General features: G+C 41.2%; 1 protein-coding gene across 7 annotated transcripts in view; it reads right to left on the reverse strand.

Annotated features, from left to right (window-relative positions):
- The window catches only part of EPN1 (epsin 1), a 185,161-nt gene that overhangs the window by 52,600 nt on the left and 112,987 nt on the right, over nt 1-19,574 (reverse strand). For 4 of the 7 annotated variants that reach the window (XM_075840023.1, XM_075840025.1, XM_075840027.1 and 1 more), the window contains exon 5: nt 12,370-12,506. In XM_075840023.1, the coding sequence (XP_075696138.1) occupies nt 12,370-12,506 (137 nt within the window). The remainder of the gene's footprint in view (nt 1-12,369; nt 12,507-19,574) is intronic. The other 3 variants (XM_075840024.1, XM_075840026.1, XM_075840029.1) reach the window with 1 other exon arrangement.

Raw genomic sequence — 19,574 nt, forward strand, 5'->3', positions numbered from 1 at the left:
TTTACATTGAGATACTTGAGAATAGCATCTCTTAAACCCTCACATATTTTACCCACAATGGAGGTTAAACTTACAGGTCTATAGTTTCCAGGCTCACTTTTTGACCCCTTTTTAAATATTGCCACCACATTTGCTATGCGCCAGTCCTGTGGAACAGACCCAGTCATGATAGAAACCTAAAACATCAGAAATAAGGGTATGTCTATCACGATACTTAATTCCTGCAGAAGGCGGGGGTGTATACCATCCGGACCGGTGATTTGTCTATTTTAGCGTTCTTAAGGTGGCGCTGCACTTCTTGCTAGGTTAACCCCTTCCTGCTCAGTACTATTAAGTCGTGCTGAGTGCATCGTTCGCGCTCAGCTCAGGAATAGTACTGACCTGAACACAGCGCAATTTTTCCTCGGCGCGTGTTTGAGCTGCGATATCTGCCGTTTCTGTCAGTAGGCTATCAACGCTCAATACCCCGGGACCAATTGCGGTGGTCCCGCCTTGGCGATCGCTGCTATTGGTCAGTAACTACTGACCAATAGCGACGATCGCATACATAATTTTCTGCCCCATACCTCACATCCTCCTGGACCCGCCCTGAACTTCTCTGTTGGCGTTAGAGAGTAGTTCAGAGTGGTTGTGTCAGGAGAATTGTGCTGTAAAACATAAGAAAAAAATAAAAAAAACAGACTTGAAAAAAGTCACTTTTTTGCGCTTCCCACCACCTCCATCCACTTCCCACTCCTGTCCTCCTCCTCCACCTTGTGTTCCCCTGGTCACCCCTGTTTTTGTTCAGTGATCTCCTATCCCTGGCCACTTCTTAGTCTTCAGGGCCACATTTCTTGATCCCTGTAGATTATTTTTTTTCCTTTAGAAAATACAAAAAACAAAAACAAAGTGATTAAAATGTTTAAAAAAAGTTAGTTTAGAAAATGGTCATCTAGCTAGTTTAGTGTTAGGGCTAGTCAGTGTCCGGGAACCGTCAAAAAGGGAATTTAGCACCAGGAATACTTTCACCGTATTTAGTTTTAGCGTTAGGGATCCATCAATGTAATTAGGTTTAGTGTCAGGGAAGCTCTGAATAATCTAGATAGGTTTAGTGTCAGGGAATCGTCACCATATTTAGGCTTAGCGTCAGGGAAGTTAAAAAAAAATAAAAAATTGTGGGCAACACTTTCCAGGAGAAGTTCCCCAAACTGGCAAGAAGCTAATGAATCAAAAGAGGTGCAGAGTCTGCTCAAAGAGGGGGATAAGGAAGGACACAATATGCCAATGCGACATGGGTCCCGAAAAAACAGGGCTCTATAAATAAAAAATTAATGTTTTCAAATTTATCATACATCCCTTGGTTTTTAATTTAACTCAGTTTTATTTACCCTCATCTTTCCCTTCTGAGCCCTGCCGAGTGCCCAGGCAGCAGATAACAGCCAAGTGTAGGGTATTGACGTACCCAGGAGAACCCACATTACAATTTATGAGGTGTATGTCTCTAGTGGCACATGCTGGGCACAATATACCAGACACGGAAATGACATATGTATAGAAAACTGCAAGTCTCACTCTGCACCATCTGCTGCGCATTATCTTTTACACAATACCTCTTGGGTCAAAATTAGAGATGAGCGAACCGGGACAACCGAACCCGGTTTCGGTCCGAACTTCCGGTAAAGTTCGGTTCGCAGCGAATCCGAACTTCACCGGGTTCGGCCGAACCCGTTTTGACCGAACCCGGTCAAAAACATTATACAAATCGGCAGCCACTTATCTCTATCAATCACTGATAGAGAAAAGAGGCTGCTGATTAAAAATAAAATAAAAAGCATTTCATACGTACCCGGTCGTTGTCTTGTTAACGAGTCCCTCTTCTTCCTCCAGTCCGACCTTTTCTGACGCGGCAGCCTGTGATTGGCTGCAGAGGCCTCTGCAGCCTGTGATTGGCTGCAGAGGCCGCGGCAGCCTGTGATTGGCTGCAGCGCTCACAAGGCTGCATCGTCATCAAGGAATGTCGGGCCGGATGTCGAGAGGGACGCGTCACCAAGGCAACGGCCAGGAGACCGGACTGGAGGAAGCAGAAAGTTCTCGGTAAGTATGAACGTCTTTTTTTTTACAGGTACTGTGATCGGTAGTCACTGTCCAGGGTACTGAAACAGTTACTGCCGATCAGTTAACTCTTTCAGCACCCTGAACAGTGACTATTTAGTGTATGTGCACACACACTAATTACGTCCGTAAATGACGGACGTATTTCGGCCGCAAGTACCGGACCGAACACAGTGCAGGGAGCCGGGCTCCTAGCATCATACTTATGTACGATGCTAGGAGTCCCTGCCTCTCTGCAGGACAACTGTCCCGTACTGTAATCATGTTTTCAGTACGGGACAGTAGTTCCACGGAGAGGCAGGGACTCCTAGCATCGTACATAAATATGATGCTAGGAGCCCGGCTCCCTGCAGGGTGTTCGGTCCGGTACTTGCGGCCGAAATACGTCCGTCAATTACGGACGTAATTAGTGTGTGTGCACATACCCTTACTGACGTCACCTAGCAACGCTGCCGTAATGATGGGTGCACACATGTAGCCACCCGTCATTACGGGGCCTCATGCACACGAGTCGACCATAAAAACACCCGTTATCACGGGTCGTAATTACGACCCGAAATAGCGGGCCCATAGACTTCTGTTAGCCACGGGTACCTTCCCGTTTTCTCACGGGAAGGTGCCCGTGCCGTTAAAAAGATAGAACATGTTCTATTTTTTTATTTTACGGGCCGTGCTCGTAATTACGACTCGTAACTACGAGCACGGCCGGCCGGCCACGGGCAGCCGGCCGCTTTTGCGAACCGTGCTGTCATTATAATTATAGCAGCACGGCCCGTAAAATAGAAAAATAGAACATGTTCTATTTTTTTAACGGCACGGGCACCTTCCCGTGAGAATACGGAAAGGTACCCGTGGGTAACAGAAGTCTATGAGCCCGTTATTGCGGGTCGTAATTACGACCCGCAATAACGGGTGTTTTTACGGTCGTGTGCATGATGGGAGCACGGCTCGGAAAAACGAACGGCTGCCCGTGCTCATCTCCTGAAATACTCTGTGCTGCCTTAAACTCTGTGGACAGGTCAGGATCCTGTTTCTTTTAAATGCTGCTAGGGAACCCGCTCGATCCACTATATAAGGCTACGCTACAGTACAGCATTTAAAAGAAACAGGATCCTGACCTGTCCACAGAGTTTAAGGCAGCACAGAGTATTTCAGGAGATGAGCGTGCAGATTCAGTGCTGTTGTGAACTCTGCTCTTACCATTACGTAGCTCTCAGTCTGTTATCTCTCCTCCACTCCTGTCCTCAAGAACACCTTCACATGATTGCCAAGTCACCACGTAATGGTAAGAGCAGAGTTCACAGCAGCACAGAGTATTTCAGGAGATGAGCGTGCGGATCTTGTGCGTGGTGGTGACTTGCCAATCATGTGAACGTGTTATAGAGGACAGGAGTGGAGGAGATGTAACAGACTGAGCTACGTAATGGTAAGAACAGAGTTCACAGCAGCACAGAGTATTTCAGGAGAGGAGCGTGCAGATTCAGTGCTGCTGTGAACTCTGCTCTTACCATTACGTAGCTCAGTCTGTTACCTCTCCTCCACTCCTGTCCTCAATAACACCTTCACATGATTGGCAAGTCACCACCCCGCACAAGATCCGCACGCTCATCTCCTGAAATACTCTGTGCTGCTGTGAACTCTGCTCTTACCATTACGTGGTGACTTGCCAATCATGTGAAGGTGTTCTGGAGGACAGGAGTGGAGGAGAGGTAACAGACTGAGAGCTACGTAATGGTAAGAGCAGAGTTCGCAGCAGCACTGAATCTGCACGCTCATCTCCTGAAATACTCTGTGCTGCCTTAAACTCTATGGACAGGTCAGGATCCTGTTTCTTTTAAATGCTGCACTGTAGCGCAGCCTTATATAGTGGATCGAGCGGGTTCCCCAGCAGCATTTAAAAGAAACCGTGTTTGTGTATGTGTGTTTGTGTATATATGTGTGTTTGGGTATGTGACTTTGTCTGTTTTTGTTTTTATATGTGTGTGTGTATATATGGGTGTGTTTGTGTATATGTGTTTTGTGTATATGTTTGTGTATATATGGGTGTATTTGTGTATATGTTTGTGTGTAGATGTTTGTGTGTGTTTTTGTATATGTGTATATGTGTGTATATGGGTGTGTGTTTGTGTGTATATATGGGTGTGTTTGTGTATATGTGTTTGTGTATATGTGTGTTTGGGTATGTGTGTTTTTGTTTGTATATGTGTTTGTGTATATGTGTTCGTGTATGTGTGTATAACTGTGTGTGTGTGTGTGTGTGTGTGTGTTTGGATATGTGTGAGTTCGTGTATATGTGTTTGTCTGTTTATGTGTGTGTGTATATCTTGTTGTGTTTGTGTATATATGTGTGTCTGTGTATGGTTGTTTGTTTGTGTGTGCGTGTATATATGTGTGTAGGAGAGTAGAAGTATTGGTATTGTTCACATTGATAACTGTTTTTTTATGTTGTTGCAGATTTTGATGTACCGATTGGACTACATCTACGATTCGTTGGACTACTGCGTAGATCTGCGTTTTTTCAAATTTTAATAAAATGGTTAACGAGGGTTTTGTTGGGGATTTCTTATTTCAATAAAAAAGAATTGTCTTTGTGTTTTTTTTTCAAACTTTATTAGTGCCTAGATAATGGCAGTTGGCTGATTGACAGCGTCCATTATTAAGGCGGTACTTAGTGTTAGCCGGTGCAGAGGCTAGCACTAACCACCCATTATTACCCCGGTACCCACCACCACCAGGGGTGCCGGGAAGAGCTTGGTACGATCCAGTACCCGACCATCTGTTGTGATGGTCGGGTACTGGGGCGGCCGTAGGCTGGTATTATGAGGCTGGGAAGGGCCAAAATCAGTGGACCTTCCCACCCTTGTAATGCTAGGCTGCTGCTGCTGTGTTGTATCGGGCTGGTTATAAAAATGGGGGGGACCCCCACGTCGTTTTTTTTTTGGAATTTAACAAATTTAGCAATAGACGGGTCCCCCACATTTTTAATAACCAGCCATATACAAGGCCGCAGCAGTCTGGCATTACATGGGTGGGAAGGGCCACTGGTTTTGTCCATTCCCAGGCTAATAACACTGTGTTGTATGTGGCTGGTTATGATAAATTGGGTGGAACCCCATGTCTTTTTAAAAAAAAAAAATGTAAATAAATAAATAATTTAAAAAAATGACGTGGGGTCCCCCCCACTTTTATAACCAGCCAGATACAACGCAGCAGCAGCAGCCTAGCATTACAAGGGTGGGAAGGTCCACTGTTTTTGGCCCTTCCCAGCCTCATAATACCAGCCTGCGGCCGCCCCAGAGCCCGACCATCACAACAGATGGTCGGGTACTGGATCGTACCTGGCTCTTCCCGGCACCCCTGGTGGTTTTGGGTACCGGGGTAATAATGGTGGTTAGTGTTAGCCTCTGCACCGGCTAACACTAAGCCTCGCATTAGTAATGGATGTTGTCACTCAGACAGCGGCCATTACTAAAGTGGTAATAATAAAATTTGAAAAGAAAAAGACAAAGATATAGATAAAATATTTTATTGAAATAAAGCACCCCCAACACAACCCTCATTAACCATTTTATTGTAGAAAAAAAACCGTCATCGAAGTAGTCCTCGAAACCGACGTAGTCCAAACACCAAACCTGTAAAAAAATAAAATAATGAAATAAAACATGTCGTAGGCTTAGATTCAGTTTAATGTGTGATACTGACTGTTATACCATGTATAGAAGCCTGCCGTGAAGTTGACTTAGATACAGGGCGCCAGCAGACAGTATCATACATGGCCATACATACATACATATATACAAATATACATACATATATACAAACATACATACATACATATATACAAGCATGCACATATATACATGCAAATATACATACATGCAAACATACACACATATATACATGCAAACTATCATACATACATGCATACACACACACACATGAAAACATACATACAAACAAACATGCAAAGATACATAATACATATATACAAGCATGCACAAATATACATGCAAACATAAATACATGCACATATATATATATAAACATACATGCAAACATACATGCAAAAATAAAAACATGCAAACATACATACATGCACATATATACATACATACATGACAACATACATACAAACATACATGACAACATACATACATGCAAACATACATACATGCAAACATACATACACACATGCAAACATATATACATGCAAATATACATACAAACATGCACATGTATACATACATGCCAACATACATGCAAACATACATGCACATATATACATACATACATGACAACATACATACATGCAAATATACATACATACATACACACATGCACATACATGCCAACATACATGCACATATATACATACATACATACATGACAACATACATACATACATATATATATATACACACATGCAAATATACATACAAACATGCATACATACATGCAAACATACATTCATGCAAACATACATGCAAACATACATACATACAAATATACATACACACATGCACATATATACATACATGACAACATACATACATACATACATGACAACATACATGCAAAAATACATACATGCAAACATACATACATACATACATGCAAATATACATACAAACATGCACATATATACATACATGCCAACATACATGCAAACATACATGCACAGATATACATACATACATGACAACATACATACATACATACATACATGACAACATGCAAACATACATTCATGCAAACATACATTCATGCAAACATACATACATACATACATACATACATACAAACATACATTCATGCAAACATACATACATGCAAACATACATACATACATGCAAATATATACATGCAAATATACATACACACATGCACATATATACATACATGCAAACATACATGCACATATATACATACATACATACATGACAACATACAACATACATACATACATGCCAACATACATACATGCCAAAAAATAATAATAATACGTTCATACTTACTTTCCTCCTGTCCGGCCTCCAGCGATGACGTTTCATTCATGTCGCCGCTGCAGCCTGTGATTGGCTGCAGAGGCGGTCACGTGGGATGAAGCGTCATCCTGACGTACGTGACCGCCACTACAGCCTGTGATTGGCTGCAGCGGCGAAAGGGATGAAACGTCATCGCTGGAGGCCGGACAGGAGGAAAGTAAGTACGAACGTATAATTTTTATTTTTTTATTACATTTAAATGGTATTTTCCGCGCGCCGAGCATGTACTGTGAAGGTTGCTGAAAGAGTTAGTGCAGCCCATTAACTCTATCAGCACCCTGGACAGTAGCATGCTCGGCGCACGTAAGTGACAGGTTCGGTCAGAACTAGTTCGGTCCGAACCGAACTTTTTTGTGAAATTCGGCGAACTAGCCGAACCGAACTTTTGATAAGTTCGCTCATCTCTAGTCAAAATGCTCACTACACCTCTAGATTAATGCCTTAAGGAGTGTCGTTTTTAAAATGGGGTCACTTCTTGAGGGTTTCAACTGTACTGGTACCTCAGGGACTTCTGCATACAAGACATAGCACGAGAAAAGCTCCAGTAGGCCAAATGGTGCTCCTTCCCCTCTGAGCCCTCCCATGGACCCAAACTGCAGTTTATCACCACAAAAGGAGAAATTGGGCAATAAAATGGGGTATTTTATTCATTGTGAAAATAAGACATCTTGACCCAATTCAAATAAGTTCTGTGAAAAAACTGTGGGGTCTAAATGGTCACAACACTCATAAATAAATTCTTTGAGGAGTGCAGTTTTCAAAATGGGTTCGTTTTGTTTTAATGTTTTGGCACCACAAGACTTTTTCAAACCTGGCATGGTGCCTAAAATGTATTCTAATAAAAAATACACTATGTGCTTCTTTGCTTCTGAGGCCTGTGTTTTAGTCCATTAGCACACTAGGGCCACATGTGGGATATTTCTATAGAATGCAGAATCTGGGCAATACATATTTAGTTGTGTTTCTTGGGTAAGACCTTCTGTGTTACAGTAAAAAATGGATTAAAATTTAATTTCTGCTAGAATGACATTTGCAAATTTCACCTTCACTTGGCTTTAATTCCTGTGAAATGCCTAAATGATTAAGAAACTTTCTAAATTATGTTTTGAATACTTTGAGGGGTATAGTGTTTTTTTTTTTAATGGGGTGATTTATGGTGGTTTCTAATACATAGACCCCTCAAAGCCACTTTAGAACTGAACTGGTACCTAAAAAAAAGGCTTGAAATTTTCTTAAAAATATGAGAAATTGATGTTTATGTTCTGAGCCTTGTAAAGTCCTAGAAAAATAAAAGAATGTTCAAACAATGATGCAAACATATAGTAGACGTATGGGAAATATCAGTAACTATTTTGTGTGGTATAACCAGCTGCCTTACAAGCGGATACATTTAAATTCAGAAAAAAGCTAATTTTTCCAAATTCTCTCTAAATTTTGCTATTTCTCACAAATAAACACTGAATATATCGACAAAATTGTACCAATAACATAAAGCCCAATGTGTCACGAGAAAATCTCAGAATCGCTTGGATTAATAGCCATTCCACAATTACCACAAAGTGACACATATCAGATTTGAAAAAGGGCTCTTAACTTTAAGCCTCATGCACACTTCCATCACCATTTTCACGGATCCGTGTAAACGTGATTGGATCAGTGTGGTTCCCGTTTGTGCTCCGTGTACACTTCCGCGTTTCCGTGCGCCACGCATGGTACTCACTTTCTAGCGGTAGTCACTGTCCAGGGTGCTGAAAGAGTTAAAGGGAACCTGTCACCAGCATTTTAGCTATAAAGCCAGCAATACCTGGTGAAAGTGGGTGAAAAATCATTGTCATCTAAGCTATAAATATGTTCTAAGTAAGCTCTGTAGCTTTAGTATTCAGTTTTTCAGTGGTCCCGCACCGTATGCAAATGAGCAGAAAAGAGTCAAATCTTCATCTGAAAAGTCAGGTTTTCATTCCTCCAGCATCTCAGAGTGGACTCCACCTCCTTCTTTTTGATTGACAGCTCCTTAGCCAGTCAGGGCCGGACAGGTGGTGGCAGTGGGCGTGGTTAAGAAGCTGCATCCCAGAGGGAAAAATAATTACCATAAAAGGCGGGAAAAGTTTAAACGACTATATTTACTGACAGAGGAGGACTTCAGGAAAGAAGAGAACAGGAATGAACTCTGGACAGCTGCGGCCATTGAGGGGTCAGGTGAGTTTAACAGGTAAGATGTTGATGACAGGATCCCTTTAAGTGCTGGATAGAGAGAAGGGGCTTTCAGGACCCTGGACAGTGACTACCGCTGAACAGTGAGTACCATGTGCAGCGCTCACAATATAGATTTCTAAAGTTTCCTTCAAAAACCCCAACTCAGAAAAAAATAAGTTCATACTTACCCAGAACTCCCTGCTTCTTCCTCCAGTCCGGCCTCCTGAGATGATGTTTCATCCCATGTGACCGCTGCAGTGGTCACATGAACTTCCGCGTCATCCAGGGAGGTTGGACTGGATGTCAAAAGAGGGACGCATCACCAACAAGACAAGCTTTTTTTTTTCGATCGCTGCGGATGCTCTGCCCGAAACGGCTGCCCCTTCTCCCTATCCAGCACTAATAGAGAGAAGGGGCTGCTGATTAGTGCAGTGTAATATCTCTTCTGTACCTCTGCCCGTCCGGCCATTGCTAGGCAACGGCTCAGTCACACACGGATGGCACACGGATGCCTTCCGTGTGCCTTCAGTTTTTTTGACTGACCCATTGACTTGTATGGGACCCATTGAAATTAATGGGTCAGGGTGCTAGCCGTCAAAAAACCGGCTAGCACCCTGAAGGAAAAAAATGGAAGTGGGCATGGGACCTTAAAGCCCAAACTAGGCTGCATCATTAAGGGGTTAAGCAGGTAAAATTCAATTGAGTTTTCAGTTTCTTATTATTTATGCATTTGAAAAATATTTTTGGGTTATTTCTACTTTCTTTGGCAACAAGTCTCTCTATTTCAATCTTTTGCTGCTTTGTCTTTTACACAACATTATTTTTTTCTTTATAACTACTTAATGCCTCATCACTACCAACTTGCGTTAGTAGTTTGAACATTTTTTTCTTTATAATTTATTCCCCCCCCTTATCGGTTTCATTCTGTTTCTAGCTTGTTTTTTTCAGATAAGGTATATATTTTACACAGGACCTATTTAAGAGGCTTTTAAATGTCCCATTTAGTTTGTGTATTTTTATTTCTGAGGACAGTTTATGCCCTTAAGGTCATCCCTCAGCCCAGGAAAATTGGCCTTTCTGAAGTTCGTTGTTTTTGCAGGTACTCTACCAAACATCTTAATAAAGGATATAGAAAATCTATCATGTTGTGGTCACCATTACCTAGGTGACCCCCAACCTGTACTTTTGATATCATGTCCGGCCTACTTGTTAGAATTAGGTCTAGATGTGCCCCCCCCCCCTTGTTGGATCTTGCACCAGTTGTGAAAGGTAATTGTCAAAAACCTGTTTCCTTTGTTGGACCTGCAGGTTTCGGCCTCCCAGTTTATATCCCCCATAATCATGACTTCATTAAGGTTTGCTGCCTCATCTATTTGCTTTATTAGTGGATTTCCTTCTTCTTCCATTATACTTGAAGACTTATAACAAACCCGTATCAGTATTTTATTATTCTTTCTCTGGCCCTTTATTTCCACGCATAGGGACTCCACATGATCATTTCCCTCTTAGATATAATCACGCAGGATGGGTTTTAGGCAGGATTTTACATATAAGAAAACTCCTTCCCCTTTCTTATTAGTACGATCATTCCTAAACAGGCTGTAACCCTGCATATTAACAGCCCAGTCTTAGCTATCATCCAGCCATGTCTCACTTATCCCCACTAGGTCACAATTCTCCTCCAGCATTATCAACTCTTGTTATTGAGGCTTCTGGCATTCGTATATATGCACTTTATATGTTTATCTGTACCACTTTTCTTCCTACTCCTATTAACTGTTCTAGCCCATTCCTCTATTCCACCCCATGTTAATTTCTCAGCTCACTAGCTACGCTGTTCTCCCCTTCTATACAGTAATTGCCCTATAGTAATTGTGATAGATATTAGCTGGATCCAGAGACCCGCAGGAGCCACTCTTCAGCTGGACTGAAGGATTCAACGGAGAGCGATACAGCTTCTATGTATACAGCATACACCATAACCGTATTGTAAAAAAAAAAATAAAAATTGCATTTGAGAATTGCTTAAAAACACAACACATTGATTTGATAAGAAATTCCTTCCAAAAGGTGTACATCGCCTTTAAATATATATTACAAAGCATCAGGACCTTGAGTGCCAACAATTAGTATGTGTTCCAATTCTTCCTCTGCAAACAGCTACAAAGTGTACAGAGAAGGGTGCAGTAAGAGCCACTACAACGGTCATTGTGAGCTGCGGACAGACAAGTTAGCTTCAAGGCAGCGGCTCTGACCGCTCCCTTCCTCTTTATACATGTTGTATCGGTTTGATGATGTAGATACCAGAAGAGGTAGAATTTCAACACAATGTACATTACAAAAAGTGTTAGTACTTGGTGCGTTGACACACACATTGTGACATACATTTAATTTAGTACGAAACCTTTCAGTAATAAATTTCTTATACAGTATGTTTGATAGAAAACTGGATACAGGTAACAAAAGAAACCACACCCAGCAGGAAAGATGGCATTTCACTTTGATTCTAGGATTTTGAATCTCAAAAGGGATATTCCCACCTTAGACATTTATGACATATCCACAGGTTATGAACTAAATGTCAAATAGATCAGTTCCCCACCTGGATGCATTGGCTGCCCCTCCAGGTGGAATACCCCGTTCACAAAAAAGATGTAGGTCCCAGAGCTTGGAACCGCATCTATCAGACATTTACGGAATATCCTGTGGATATGGTAAAGGTTTTAAGAGGGACTACACCCCTCTAAGAATCAGATAAATTAATCATACAAAACGGACACCACGGTTTAAAGTAACAACCTCTAGTCACGGTATGGTAATACAACATACGAATACTCAAAAAAAATAAAAAAATAAAATAAAATAAAAAAAAGCGATCTCCAAGGCATTTGTACTGCAGACATTTCCACATTCGTGTCGTGGATAAATTGAGCCGACTTTTCCTGGATACAGAAGATCTTGGTTCTCTGCTGGATGTATACAGTAAGATTTAATAATACATTGCAGCTATGTTATACCAGGAGCCCCCCGTTGGATTTACCTTTGCTCTTACCTGCTCCGCTTCTTCTTTGCTCATGGCCAGAGCTAGCTGGAGCTGTAGTTCTTCCTCTCCGGTGCTCTGAGGCCAGGCCTGCTCTGCTTCTGTTGCTGGATTCAGTGTTGATGAAGCAGAAGATGCTGTAAAAGAAATATTAAGACTTCCAATTGCCTGACATTAAAAAGCCCTATGACTGTATCTGTCCCTTTTTGCACCGATGCATACATGTGATAGAAAATACTGAGTAATTACGGATACAGTAAGGCCCTGTTACATAGTTAGTACGGTTGAAAAAAGACACATGTCCATCAAGTTCAACCAAGGGATGGGAAAAGGGAAGGCAAAAATTCTTTTACACAGAATTTTGCGGCGTTTGAGCGCCGCGGGCAAAAAAATTAGGCGAAAAACGCTTTCCCTGCCTTTTGTTGATTTCAATGGGAGGCAGGAGGCGTAACCGCGGCAAGAAAGAGTTTGTCGCTGTTTTTTCCTGCGTGCAGCTAAAAGTTGTTCCGGCAAAAAAACGCTTCCGCCTCCCATTGAAATCAATAGGAGGAAGTTTGGGGCGTTCTTTGGCCGAATCAGACGCGATTTCCAATGTCAAAATCAGTGCAAAAAAACTGTGAACTCACCTGTAAAGACTTACAAATAGAGGGGGTGGGGGACCATTGATCTCCTGTCCCTCCCAGTGCTCAATTAAAACGTTAGCAGGTCAGGGTATTGTCTCAGTTAAAGGTGTTGTCCAGGAATAATAAATCATGGCTACTTTCTTCAAAAAATAACTTTTCATGGGGAAGCTTCCTAGCTACATTTATCAACTTGGGAATAACCCTTTAATACCCGCCCATAGGTAGTCTACAATATTGCAGCACAGTCAATTCCCTTCAATGAAGCCGAGCTGCAATACCAGAAAAAACCCAAAGACAAATGTGGTGCTTTTTCTCGAAGCACTCAGCCATGATTTTCTAATCCTGGACTCCTTTAACCCCTTCACGACCACCCCACGTAGATTAACTGGCTACAAAGCTGGTCGTTGTGCCTGCAGCCCGTTAATCCACGTGTGCTCCTAACAGAGCACACAGACGCTCCCCGCAGCCCGGTATCTCCCAGTACAGGCTGCTACTAGCAGCCTTAGTACTTGGGGAAAACATCGGGTCGGATCACAGCGGTGATCCAAACCAATTAACCCCTTAATTGCGGCAGTCAATAGTGACCGCCGCATTTAAGTTGTTATAGCAACATCGGCACCCCACTACGCGATTGCGGGGGGGGGGGGGGCGATTGCTATGGCAACCGGAAGCCTAACAAAGGCTTCCTATCTGCCATTACGTTAGCCGATTAGGCCCGGCCCGGAGGCGGAGCCTGGTCGGCTTGCTGTCAGTGAACAACTGACAGTTCTAATACATTGCACTACATGGGTAGTGCAATGTATTAGAACATCAAACAAACAGTTGGACCTCCAAGTCCCCTAGTGGGACTAAAGTGTAAAAAAAAAAAAAGTGTAAAAAAAAAGTGTAAAAAAAGTAAAAATAAAAGTTGTAAAAATACAATAAAAGTTTCAAATAATAACACAAAACACAATCGCCCTTTCCTTTCCAAGTCATTTATTATTGAAAAAAATAATAAAGCCATACATATTTGGTATCGCTGAGACTAACGACCTGAACTATAAAAATATTATGTTATTTATTCCGCACAGTGAACGGCGTAAAAAAAAAAACTAAACAATACTGACATAATTGCTATTTTTTGGTCACTTTGTCTTCCAAAAATTGAAATAAAAAGTGATCAAAAAGTCGCATGTATCCAAAAATGGTACCTATAAAAACTATAACTCGTCTCGCTAAAAACAAGCCCTCATACAGCTCCGTCAACGGAAAAATTAAAACTGTTGTTATTGCTCTCACAACATGGCGACAGAAAAAATCCATTCTCTTTACAAAAGTTATTTTATTGTGCAAAAAGTTGTAAAACATAAAAAAGTTCTAACAATTAGGTATCGTCGGAATCGGACTGACCCGCAGAATAAAGGTAACATGTAATTTATAACGATTGGTGAACGCTGTATAAAAATAAATTAAAAAATAATGTCAGAATTGCTGTTTTTTTGGTCACCTTGCCTCACAAAAAAAAAGGATAACAAGTGATCAAAAAGTCGCATGTACCCCAAAATGGTACCAATAAAAACGACAGCTCGTCCCGCAAAAAAAACAGCCCTCATACCACTACGTCTATGAAAAAATAAAATTAGTTAAGGCTCCAATAAGCCAGGAAATAAAAATATGCAGTTGTGCCGGCCCGAGGGGAACATTTCTTCTGTTTCAAGTGGCGAATTATCAAGGCCCCTAAAATTAGGGAACCAGGAAGGGGAGAGCCCAAACATATCTGCTGGAAGAGACGGTGCCCGTATTATACCAGGAAAACACTTCTCAGCAAAATTCCTCAAACTGCAAAGGTGCGGAGTGTGGACCAAAAGGGGGATAAGAAAGGACACAGTTTATCAGTGCGACACCGGCCTGTGCAGAAAGGATTGTGTCACAGCGTAACACACATCTATGGATTATTTTATTGTTTTTGTTTACCCTATTATTATACCACCTGACTATGCCCCTTATATACTCCACCCGGCTTACATGTACCCGCACATTATAAACGGAAACACCAGTAAGACTCCAAACAAAACTACTACAAGCAAAATCCACGCTCCAAAAGCCAAATGGCGCTACCTCCCTTCTGAACCCTACAGTGTGCCCAAACAGCAGTTTACTTCCACAGATATGGCATCGCCATACCCGTGAGAACCCTTTTAACAATTTTTGGGGTGTGTGTCTCCAGTGGCACAAGCTGGGCGCCACATATTGGCATATCTATAGAAAAAAAATCCCATTTTCACTCTGCAACATCGAGTGCACACCAATTTCTGCCAATCACCTGTGGTGTTAATATGCTCACTACACCCCTAAGTGAATACCTTGAGGGGTGTAGTTTCCAAAATGGGGTCACTTCTGGGGGGATCCACTGTTTTGGTCCCACAGGGACTTTGCAAATGCGACATAGCGCCCAGAAACCAATCCAGCAAAATCTGTACTCCAAAAGCCAAATGACGCTCCTTCCCTTCTGAGCCCTACTCTGTGCCCAAACAGCCGTTTATGACCACATATGTGGTATTGCCATACACAGGAGAAGTTGCTTTACAAGTGTTGTGGTGCTTTTTTTCATTTATTTGTTGAGAAAATGAAACATTTTCAGCTAAAACTACGTCTTATTGAAGAAAAAGGATTTTTTTTATTTTCACTGCCCAATTCTAATAAAATCTATGAAACCCCTGTGGGTTCAAAATGCTCACTACACCCCTAGATGGATTTTTCAAGGGGTGTAGTTTCCTAAATGGAGTAACTTTTTTGGTGTTTTCACTGTTTTGGTCCCTTAGGGGCTTTGCAAATGCTACGTGGTCTCCGCAAACCATTCCTGCTAAATTTGAGCTGCAAAAGCCAAATGGCGCTCTTTCCCTTCTAAGCCCTGCCGTGTGTCTAAACAGCCATTTATTACCACATGTGGGGTATTGTTTTACTCGGGAGAAATTGCTTTACAAATGTAGTGGTGCATTTTCTCCTTTTAGTCCTTGTGGAAATTAGAAAAAATGAGCTAAACCTACATTTTATTTGAAAGAATGTAGATTTTCATTTTCACGGCCTACTTCCAATAATTTCTCCAAAAAACCTGCGGGGTCAAAATGCTCACTATACCCCTAGATAATTTCCTCAAGGGGTATAGTTTCCGAAATGGGGTCACTTTTGGGGGATTTCCACTGTTTTGGCACCGCAAGAGCCTTTCAGATCCGACATGGTGCCTAAAATATTTTCTAATAAAAAAAGGAGGCCCCAAAATCCTCTAGGTGTTCCTTTGTTTCTGAGGCCTGTGCTACAGTCAATAAGTGCACTAGGGCCGCATGTGGGGTATTTCTAAAAACTGCAGAATCTGGGCAATAGATATTGAGTTGTGTTTCTCTGGTAAAACTTTCTGTATTACAAAAAAAATAGATGAAAAATTAATTTCTAAAAAAAAGAAAAAGAAATTTGAAAATTTCACATCTACTTTGCCTTAATTCCTGTGAAACATCTAATGGGTTAAGAAACTTTCTAAATGCTGTTTTGAATATACTTTGAGGGGTGAGGTTTTTAAAATGGGGTGACTTAGAGGGTTTCTAATATATAAGGCCCTAAATTCCACTTCACAACTGAACTGCTCCCTGTAAAAATAGCCTTTTGAAATTTTCTTGAAAATGTGAGAAATTGCTGCTAAAGTTCTAAGCCTTGTAATGTCATAGAAAAATAAAAGGATGTTCAAAAAACAATGCCAATCTAAAGTAGACATATGGGTGATGTTAATTAGCAACAATTTTGTGTGGTATTACCATCTGTCTTACAAGCAGATCCATATAAATTTAGAAAAATGCTAATGTTTCGCAAAATTTTGGTGTTCTTCACAATTAAATACTTAATGTATCGAGCAAATTTTGCCAGTAACATAAAGTCCAATGTGCCACGAGAAAACAATCTCAGAATCTCTTGGATAGGTAAAAGCATTCCGAAGTTATTACCACAAAGTGAAACGTCAGATTTGAAAAAAATTGCCTGTGACCTGAAGGCCAAAACAGGCTGTGTCCTGAAGGGGTTAAATGGAAACAGTAAGGTTTCCTATCCGATAAACTCCTTCAGTGGCTGCCAAAACTCTCACATTAAAGGCTAAGGACACAAATCCACCCGGCAAAGTGATGTAACAATACAAGACCTATGACTAAGAATAAGTTGACGTTCAAAACGCGTAAGCAGTCTTGTATTGTTACTTCACTTTGCTGGGTGGATTTTAAAATGCTTCTACATAAAGTCCCTATATTGTCAACTGGATCGCTGGACCTGACTGTTTGCGGATGTCACACGTTGTGCCTTGAGTAGGGACCGTGCACTGAACAGTAGACGTGGAGTACATGAAATATATACAATGCAACAATTTAAAAAAAAGCATGTCGACATGAGCAGAAAACTGCAGTTCTGTATGAACGAAATGGAGCACATTTATTATCTGGTCATGAAGGTGTAAATAGTCATGGTATAGTCCCAAACTTAGGGCATATTCTTCGTTGGAGGCCTCTTTAGAGGCCTCCGTCGCAGATCCGGCAGAGATTACCGGAAAAAACAGAGCAGCCGTTGGTGGTGTCCATTGCTTCCGGTATTCCCTTGTTCTGCTCCTCTGACAGAGCAAAACAGAATGGCCCGATGCAGATGTGAACAGGGCCTGAAACAATATCATATTGCTGTGAAAACAAAACATCATTCCACATCTATGAAATGAATAGACAGCTTGTGCAATTATTGGATTTTAAAAACGCAAGTTATATAAGTTAGTAATAGCAAATAACCATAAATTGGTGATTTTATATAACCAATATAAAATACGTAGATCAGTAACTGCAATAAAATAAAAATTCAGATAGAATAGTTTACATTAACGATAGCAACTGTGAAATATCCACATACAGCTATATAGATTTCCAGAAGGCAACAAACTCAGATATTAGATGATCAAAGGCCAAGGTGTTCTTGTAGGTGAGGCCAGGGATTCCTGTTAATATTTACCTCACAGGCAAAGGTTTGGCTTTTCATTTCATAGCACGAACAAGGACAAAAATCTTTCACCCAGGTGTCATGCACGGTGGCACAGAGTCCATGTGGCTATGGAAACTGTAAGCACTCTGTGTGCCATTGTATGTTGCTCCATATGGCGCCGTATTATTAGTTTTGCGGCCATAAGAGACAATAATATGCAGCCTGGTCATGGCAGCCTCAAATCGCTCTCAGGCTTTCCATTTTAGTCAATGTTTTTTTTTTTTTCCAAACTTCTCCCTATTGGCTCACCTTTTATAGTTTACCAATTAATTATTATCTTTCTTTGGCTCATAATATAATTGTCTATGGGTATTAATCCTCAATCTCTTGTTGCCTTCTCAGTACCTTATAATTTAAAAGGTAGAAAAACTCAATTCAAAAAATATATATAAAACAGTGTGTAAATCTAAGACCACTTGTATGAATTCTCAGTGAACAATAAATGTATGTTTCCAGTATAGGTTGTCCAGGGTAAACTTCTCTAAAAATCGTATCAATTCCATGGCTTTTTGGACACAAACATCACTTCCTAGCGTATGTGGGTGGTAAACTGAAGACTTCAACAAGGACAATGAAACCATTATTCTTGTACTTAATGAGATGCAAGTGGTAGCACCATAGGTTTGCTTTGTGGAGATAGCCATAAGGTATAGCTTAAAATAGCTGAAGTGGGACATTGGATTTGCTATCTGTGCTCCTTTGAGTGACATACCACATTTAAAGAGGCTCTGTCACCACATTATAAGTGCTCTATATTGTACATGATGTGATCGGCGCTGTAATGTAGATTACAGCAGTGTTTATTATTTAGAAAAACTATCATTTATGACCTATATTAGCTTTATGCTAATGAGTTTCTCAATGAACAACTGGGCGTGTTTTACTATATGACCAAGTGGGCGTTGTACAGAGTGTATGACGCTGACCAATCAGTGACCAATCGGCGTCATACACTTCTCTCCATTCATTTACACGGCAGATAGCGATATCGCTATGTGCTGCCACATAAACACACTATAACGCTACTGCAGTGGCCTGACAATAAATATACATTACCTCCAGCCAGGATGTGACGTGTATTTATTCTCCTGACCACTTCTGTAGCGTCTCTGTGATTTACAGCATAGCAGGCGTAGTCTCGCGAGATTATGCTGTAAACTGTCATTCATAGCGAGATCTCGCTGTACTGTGCTGTATCTCACAGAGACGCTACAGAAGTGGTCAGGATTCTGAATACACATCCAGTCCTGGCTGGAGGTAATGTATATTCATTGTCATGACACTGCAGTAGTGTTATAGTGTGTTTATGTGGCTGCACACAGCGATATAGCTATATCGCTATCTGCAGTGTAAATGAATGGAGAGAAGTGTATGACGCTGATGGGTCAGAGATTGGTCAGCGTCATACACTCCTCTGTACAACGCCCACTTGGTCATATAGTAAAACATGCCCAGTTGTCCATTGAGAAATGCATTAGCATAAAGCTAATATAGGTCATAACTCCATAAAAAAATGATTGTTTTTCTAAATAAAATACACTGCTA

This window comes from Rhinoderma darwinii, chromosome 10 (genome assembly GCF_050947455.1).
Source record: "Rhinoderma darwinii isolate aRhiDar2 chromosome 10, aRhiDar2.hap1, whole genome shotgun sequence".
Taxonomy (NCBI): domain Eukaryota; kingdom Metazoa; phylum Chordata; class Amphibia; order Anura; family Rhinodermatidae; genus Rhinoderma; species Rhinoderma darwinii.